This window comes from Dysidea avara, chromosome 9, assembly GCF_963678975.1.
Source record: "Dysidea avara chromosome 9, odDysAvar1.4, whole genome shotgun sequence".
Lineage (NCBI taxonomy): Eukaryota > Metazoa > Porifera > Demospongiae > Dictyoceratida > Dysideidae > Dysidea > Dysidea avara.
In genome coordinates, this window is record NC_089280.1 from 27,870,504 (window position 1) to 27,877,999 (window position 7,496).

The following is a 7,496-nucleotide window of genomic DNA, read 5'->3' on the forward strand; positions in this document are numbered from 1 at the left end:
AGCCATCATAAAGATATCGTAAATTAAAGTTTACTTAATTATTTTCCCCACAGATTATTCATTGGGAGCAGTGACACTGCTATTATTATGCAAATCATGGCCTGACCAGCACTTTTACTGCCAGTTTCAGTAGCCCTAAAGGGATTTATAATCTGGAGCGCTGAATCCAAATATGATGGTGATTTTTGCATTTGAGTATGATTTTGCAGATTTTTCCAACACAAACTGTACTGGAATCCGGAGGTATGCTCTTGTAACATGGATTTTATGTTGTAGTGTAACCTTCTGCCGACGATGAACATGTATTTTGATAGTTATTTGCTGCGGGTATTAGCGGGTTATAAACATGGTTTTGTATCTGTGATAAGCCTAGGGCTGCTAATTATGGTAATGCTGCTAGCAATACATTCGTCTATTTTGTTACATAATAGTGTCTGGTAGATATATTCATGTAGGAATGCTTAAATGGTTGTTTTTCACTGCCCACTTAATCAAAGATTTTGCTGTATTAGTAGACCTATGTGCCATAGCTTAAGGGTGATACCATTCAATACTGCTTAATATAAATGTGCTTTACACACTATATGAAGTTGCATTGAAGTGATTATGGTGGCTAAGATCACCAAAATAAGTTCTTAATATATATGTGTGTAAAGTGATATAATAGTGATTTGGTGATTTGGCTGTGTGCTGAAGATACAGGGGTCAAAGTGCTACATTTAATATAGATGAGATTCATGGCATACCTAATAGTTAATATGAAATCAAAAGCAATGAATAAAGGCATTTTTATTGTTGGAATTTACATTGGTGCCTAACTATGGATTTAATATGTACCAAAGCAGTATACAAATTAGCAATCATAACAGTGTTATAGTGGGCAAACATGGTTTGTAATTACATTTTCAATGTGTACACTTGTTCATTTCACTACAGTAAAAATTTCATGCACATGTTCACTCAAGTTATAGCCAATTACTGTAGCAGTGCCATATTTTCAATGGGCAAGTCCATACAGAAAATTCTTTACACTGTCAGACATTTTGAGTCATAAAATGATAACAAAAAAAGATATTAAGAATATTTCTTCACATCTTGCTTAGTGGAATGTTCCTTTGCAAATATGGAATCTAAAATATTCAAATTATGCAATTTTAAAAATAGTCTGAAAATTGCTATAATTATATAGATACTGGATGACTGTTCTATTAGAGTATCTCAATCTCCACCTGATGCCTGTATGGGAAATTAGAGACAGATTATAGACTACACAATTATAAACTGTAGCAAAATTATATCTAAGGGGCCTACTATGTTCAATGACCAACACTGAGAAAAATTTCTGAAGGGCACTGTGCCCCCTTCCCCCCTCCTCCTAATCCACCTCTGCACGCGTGTTGAAGCATGATATGACATTGACAAGCATAATTGTAAGGATTCCAGTTTGTAAAGGGGCTTTACTGAAGACAGTGTTATAGTCATTATATCTAAAGTACCATGGAGCTTGCAGATTACAATAGTTTAATAATAAAAGTAAATACAATAAAAATCAGCTAGTAGCTGAAGATTTATATTCTCTAATAGAGCAGTCACCACATTTTGGGATATATATGTTCACAGTTATCAAATACTCTAATAGAGCAATCAGGATACAATTTTTCAACAGTATATTTTGGGCACATTGGTACACAACTGAGCATAATTGGGGAATTTTGGAGCATTACTCAATAGCACAATTTCAAAAACATAATGAACTCAAGCCTATTCTAAAGTGATTCACTGGTATTTTGTGCATTGTCGGGTAGCCTAGGTATCGCTCATATATTGAGCATTAGCTAATTGGCATTTAGGTGACTGATAAAAGGGAGGAAAGGGTTGATTACTGCTTGCCAACGACAGGGGCTGACTGCATAGCACGATGTGCATGGATTGACTTACATTTAGTTAAAAGGATAATGCTTCTATGCGATGTGCATTCACATAATCATGTTGTCAACTCACGTGTATGAATTGTTCGTTTTCATTTTGCATGCAAGCAACCTGAAATTGACTGTAACATCTGAGTGTTAGCTGTACGTTGTACACATAGTGAGGGAAAGTCCCAGTACCAGACTTAGCTATCACATTACAGGTAGACACCATCATATGGACATTGTTATATCTATCAGCTACTAGTTGCAAACGAAGCTACTTTACATTACTTGTTTTTACATTAAAATTGTAGGAACATAGCACAGTCACTGTAGATTTAAGAGCTGCACTTGTTGAGGTCTTCCGGACCATCAATTAACCAAACAGTGACGCATATACCAGGCAGGAAAAGAAATTGCTTCAGACTCGCGAAATTTAAATGTGCTGAATGACTAGCTCAACATTATCTAACATAGGATGGTGAGTAATTTGGTTGCATTATTAAAAGAGCTTGGTTGTAAAGAAATAACTCCTATGTGTGAATATGTTCAATTGCATTCACAACTGCCAAGCAACAATAGGTTTTTATTCCTGAGATCTGAAATTTTAATTATGGGTTTTAGTTACTAAAAAACATTCATATTTCATTCAAACATTCGAATCCTAATTTCTAGCATTCATTTAAACATTATTGAAGTCACGCATCCACACATAAGCATCATACACACACACACACATACCCACACACACACGTTCACCTGTTTTTTATTTCTATCTAGGCAGTGCAATACATTGGTGAGATCTGCCGCTTCCTACTGGCTCAACCTGTTAAACCAGTTGACAAGCAACACAGTGTCAGACTAGCCTATGGCAATGGACTACGTGCACACATTTGGGAAGAGCTTAAAGAACGTTTTCAAATTACACAAATTGGTGAATTCTATGGTGCTACAGAAGGCAATTGCGGTTTGGGAAACATCACGGGTAAAGTTGGATCTGTTGGATTTCTCTCCGTGTTGGTCCCAGCAGCCTATCCTTTAAAGATTGTACGTATTGACCCAGATACTAATGAACCAATAAGAAATTCATCAGGTTATTGTGAAGTAGTTGATTATAATGAACCAGGAGAGCTGATTGGGAAGATTATACAAAATGATCTCCTTAGAGAGTACACTGGTTATAAAGGACTCTCAAATCAGACACAAAAGAAAGTGTTAACAGATGTGTTCAGCAGAGGGGACCGCTTTTTCCGTACTGGTGATATCGTGAAAATGGACGACTTGGGATATGTTTATTTCACTGACAGGACTGGGGATACGTTCCGCTGGCGTGGTGAGAATGTGTCAACTACAGAAGTAGAGAACACCACTGCTAAAGTGTACAAGAATCTCCAAGTGGCTTGTTATGGAGTGGAGGTACCTGGAGCAGAGGGTCGTGCTGGTATGATAGCTATTGTACAACAAGATGGTATTGACATGGATGAGTTGTCAAGGGAACTACAACAACGATTACCGACTTATGCTGTTCCTCTGTTTGTACGTGTAGTCGAGAAACTGGAGTATACGGCAACTGAGAAGATCATCAAATGACATTTGAGGGAAGAATCATTTGACATCAAACATATTAGTGATCCTCTCTACTCCCTGGACCCAGCCAGTAAGATATACATTCCTCTAACTGAAGAAGTCTACAAGAAGATTTGTGACAAGGAGTACAAATTTTAGAGTGTAGATATTAGAGCTTACTGTTTTTCTAGATTTAATAATTTAATGATGGCACCTGTGTGTTTGAAATTACTCTTTGCCTTCTTGTAGTAGCTGCAGGGAGTACAAATGGTATACGCTAGTATTAGGGATTGGTAGGGCGTGTAATCCTGCACAGCTGACCTTACTGCCTTAAAACAGTACTGCTCGGACATCATGCTTGCTTGTGTGGTGGTACCATTACAGAAACTCATCTAAACTGGTGGATTTTGGAGTTGTGCATACACTAAGCCACACAGAGGCGACTAGCTGGACTACAGGTTTCTTGGTTCTACATAGGTACAGTAAGAATGTTTCCATCATGAAATGTGAATGCATATAAATGTACATTTTTCAAATTCCAGACACCACATAACAACAGATTACATCTAATTCTGAACACTATTACCCATGCACCATAGCTATGTTAGTATTTATTCATGGGGTGGTCACAGGAGGTGATGCCAGCTGAATAATCACGCCAGAGGTGGATCTAGCTATAGGATTTTGCTAAGGGAAGGGGGGCACACTGGTAGAAGTAAATCCAGTGTACGAAGCATGAGCCTCCTCAGGGGGGGGGGGAAATTAATGTTCTGAGATTTAATTTGGTGGCAATTTTGACTGAAGTTTTATAGTTTAACACTGGAAGTAAGAATGCTAATTGTATAGTTACTGAACTGGAAAACAGAATTAGTATAGTATGAGATCTAGCTAAGCTATGCACATTAGTATACGCTCCCCAAAGAAATTTGAAAAATCAACTTTCTGAGATTGAATTTGGTAGCAATTTTGTAAATGCATATGAAAATTCAATGGCTGAAAACATGAATGCTGCTGAGCTGATAGTATAAGCTCTCTTAATAAATTTTTGAAAAATTGGCCTTTTTGAGAATGATTTTGGTGATAATTTTGGTTGAAATTAAGTTGCTAAATGTTCAAATATTATCTACTGAGTTACAAAACAGAATTAGCATATGGTAAAGGCACAAGTACTGCAAAATATTTAAACAGATATTGCTGGCATGTGATGTGCCGGTACATGATTTTTCATCTCCAGAGAATTTCTAGTTACATTAACTAGGGTGTGGATAGGTAGTAACTCAATTCACATCAGGCGTTTTTTTTTGTTAATACTGATAAACAGTGTTTTGTAATTACACTACTCTTTACTGTATGTTCTATTAGAGTATCTCAACCTGTAAATGTAAAGGGCCACCTATTCCCCTTGTGCTATGCCTATATGGGTAGCAATTTTCTAGAGACAGATTTATTATTATATTATATTATACAAAGTCATAAACTTGATATCAAAAGTACCTATATACGTAGCTATGTCAATGAGCAACACTATAAAAATTTCTGAAGCTACCCTAAATTTACCCTGCACACATGTTGAAACATGATATGACGTCGACAAGCATAACTTATATATTGTAATGATTTCCAGTTTGTAAAAGGGTTTTACTGAAGACAGTGTTTTGTAGCCATTATATCTAAAGTCAGTTTACTTAAGTTGGTGCCATGTAAGTTATATGGCTAGCTACACCAGTCTAGCACTGACCCAATGGCCAAATTTTAACTACAATAAAATACTTTGTAGCAGTTTAATAGCTATGTATGTTTTGTGAGAGCCTTTTGTGAGGAAATCTTGGCTGACTACATAGTACGATGTACATGGATTGACGTTAAAAGGATAATGCTTCTTTGTGATGTTAAAGTAATTTCTTTCCTGTCTGGTATATGCATCACTGTTCCATTAATTGATGTTCTGGCAAGTGCAGCTCTCAACTATGCTCCTACAGAAAAACAAGTAATATACTTCAGTAGCTAAAGTAGTGCAGCTATATTTGCAGCTAATAGCTGGGTCCAGGTGGTATATATAACAATGTCCATGTGATGGTGTCTGTAGAATGTGATATCTAGACTGGTACTGGGGGCTTCCCTCACTACATGCACAGTGTAAAGTTAGCACTCATAGGTGTTACAGTCAATTTCAGGTTACTTGTGAATACAAATGAACAATTCACACACATGAGTTACAAACGTGATCATGTGAATGCTACTCGCAGTGTTTAAATGTGCTGAATAACTAGCTCAGTATGTTCCTGGCATTGTGTAACATAGGATGGCGAATAATTTGGTTGCATTATTAAAAATTTGGTTGCATTATTAAAAAGAGCTTGATTGTAAAGAAACAACTCATATGTGTGAATACCATATGTGTGAATTGTTCAATCACATTTCACATTCACAAGCAACAATAAGTCTTTATTCCTAATATCTGAAAATTTTAATTATGAGTTTTAGTTACTAGAAACATTCACATTTTGTCATTCAAACATTTGAACCCTAAATTCTAGCATTCGTTTAAGCACTACTGAAGTCACACATACACTACACACATGTACAAACGCACGCACGCACACACACTCACACACACACATGCACATACACACACACACACACACACACACACACACACACACACACACACACACACACACACACACATACACATGCACACACTACACTACACATGGTTCACCTATGTTCTCTGTTCTTTTATATCTAGACAGTGCAATACATTGGTGAGATTTGCCGCTTCCTACTGGCTCAACCTGCTAAACCAGTTGACAAGCAACACAGTGTCAGACTAGCCTATGGCAACTGATGGACTACGTGCTCACATTTGGGAAGGGTTTAAGGAATGCTTTCAAGTTACACAAATTGGTGAATTCTATGGGTAATTGCGGTTTGGGAAACATCACGGGTAAAGTTGGATCTGTTGGATTTCTCTCTGTGTTGGTCCCAGCAGCCTATCCTTTACAGATTATACGTATTGACCCAGGTATTAATGAACCAATAAGAAATTCATCTGGTTATTGTGAAGTAGTTGATTACAATGAACCAGGAGAGCTTATTGGAAAGATTATACAAATAATCTCCTTAGAGAGTACACTGGTTACAAAGGACTCTCAAATTGGACACAAAAGAAGGATGTGTTCAGCAGAGGAGACCACTTTTTCCATACTGGTGATATCGTGAAAATGGACAACTTAGGATATGTTTATTTTACTGACAGGACTGGGGATACGTTCCGCTGGCGTGGTGAGAATACGAACGTGTCAACTACAGAAGTAGAGAACACCACTGCTAAAGTGTATACAAGAATCTCCAAGTGGCTTGTTATGGAGTGGAGGTACCTGGGGCAGAGGGTCGTGCTGGTATGATAGCTATTGTACAACAAGATGATATTGACATGGACGAGTTGTCAAGGGAACTAGCTACAACAACAATTACCAACTTATGCTGTTCCTCTGTTTGTACGTGTTGTGGTGGAGAAACTGGATCGAGTATACAGGATTATCAAGCTACATTGAGGGAAGAGTCATTTGACATCAAACATCATTAGTGATTCTCTCTACTTCCTGGACCCAGCCAGTAATTAAGACATACGTTCCTCTAACTGAAGGAGTCTACAAGAAGATTTGTGACAAGGAGTACCAATTTTAGGTGATAACTATTATTGTTTTAATGATGCAGCCAGCTAATGATCACGATGTGTATTAACTACTGTACCTGTAGCTCTGCTTTTCTGTGGTAATTACAGTACTTTGTTCACAAATAACACACTAGGGTACCCTACCCTATACCATATAGCCTAAATATTTCGAGGGGCAAATATTTCGAGTATGAGCAATGTTGTTAAAAAGTAAAATTTTCGCAGATTTGCAAACACTCCCAAAATGTAGGATATGCATGCTATATTATTCGAACGAAAAATGATCAGCGGCGCGGCGCTTCCAAAAAAAGTTGATGGTGAACGACTATCGAAGATTTACG

The 7,496-nt window shown here is 37.3% G+C and overlaps 1 protein-coding gene and 1 pseudogene across 1 annotated transcript; both read left to right on the forward strand.

Moving 5' to 3' along the window:
• Positions 1-2,373: 2,373 nt before the first annotated feature.
• Positions 2,374-3,729, forward strand: LOC136266823 (long-chain fatty acid transport protein 4-like). The gene is made up of 2 exons (XM_066061846.1): positions 2,374-2,391; positions 2,691-3,729. The coding sequence occupies exons 1-2, from the start codon at positions 2,389-2,391 to the stop codon at positions 3,498-3,500; spliced, it is 813 nt and encodes a 270-aa protein (XP_065917918.1). The 5' UTR covers positions 2,374-2,388; the 3' UTR covers positions 3,501-3,729.
• Positions 3,730-5,349: 1,620 nt separating this feature from the next.
• On the forward strand, positions 5,350-7,212 carry LOC136267633 (long-chain fatty acid transport protein 4-like; annotated as a pseudogene).
• Positions 7,213-7,496: the final 284 nt, after the last annotated feature.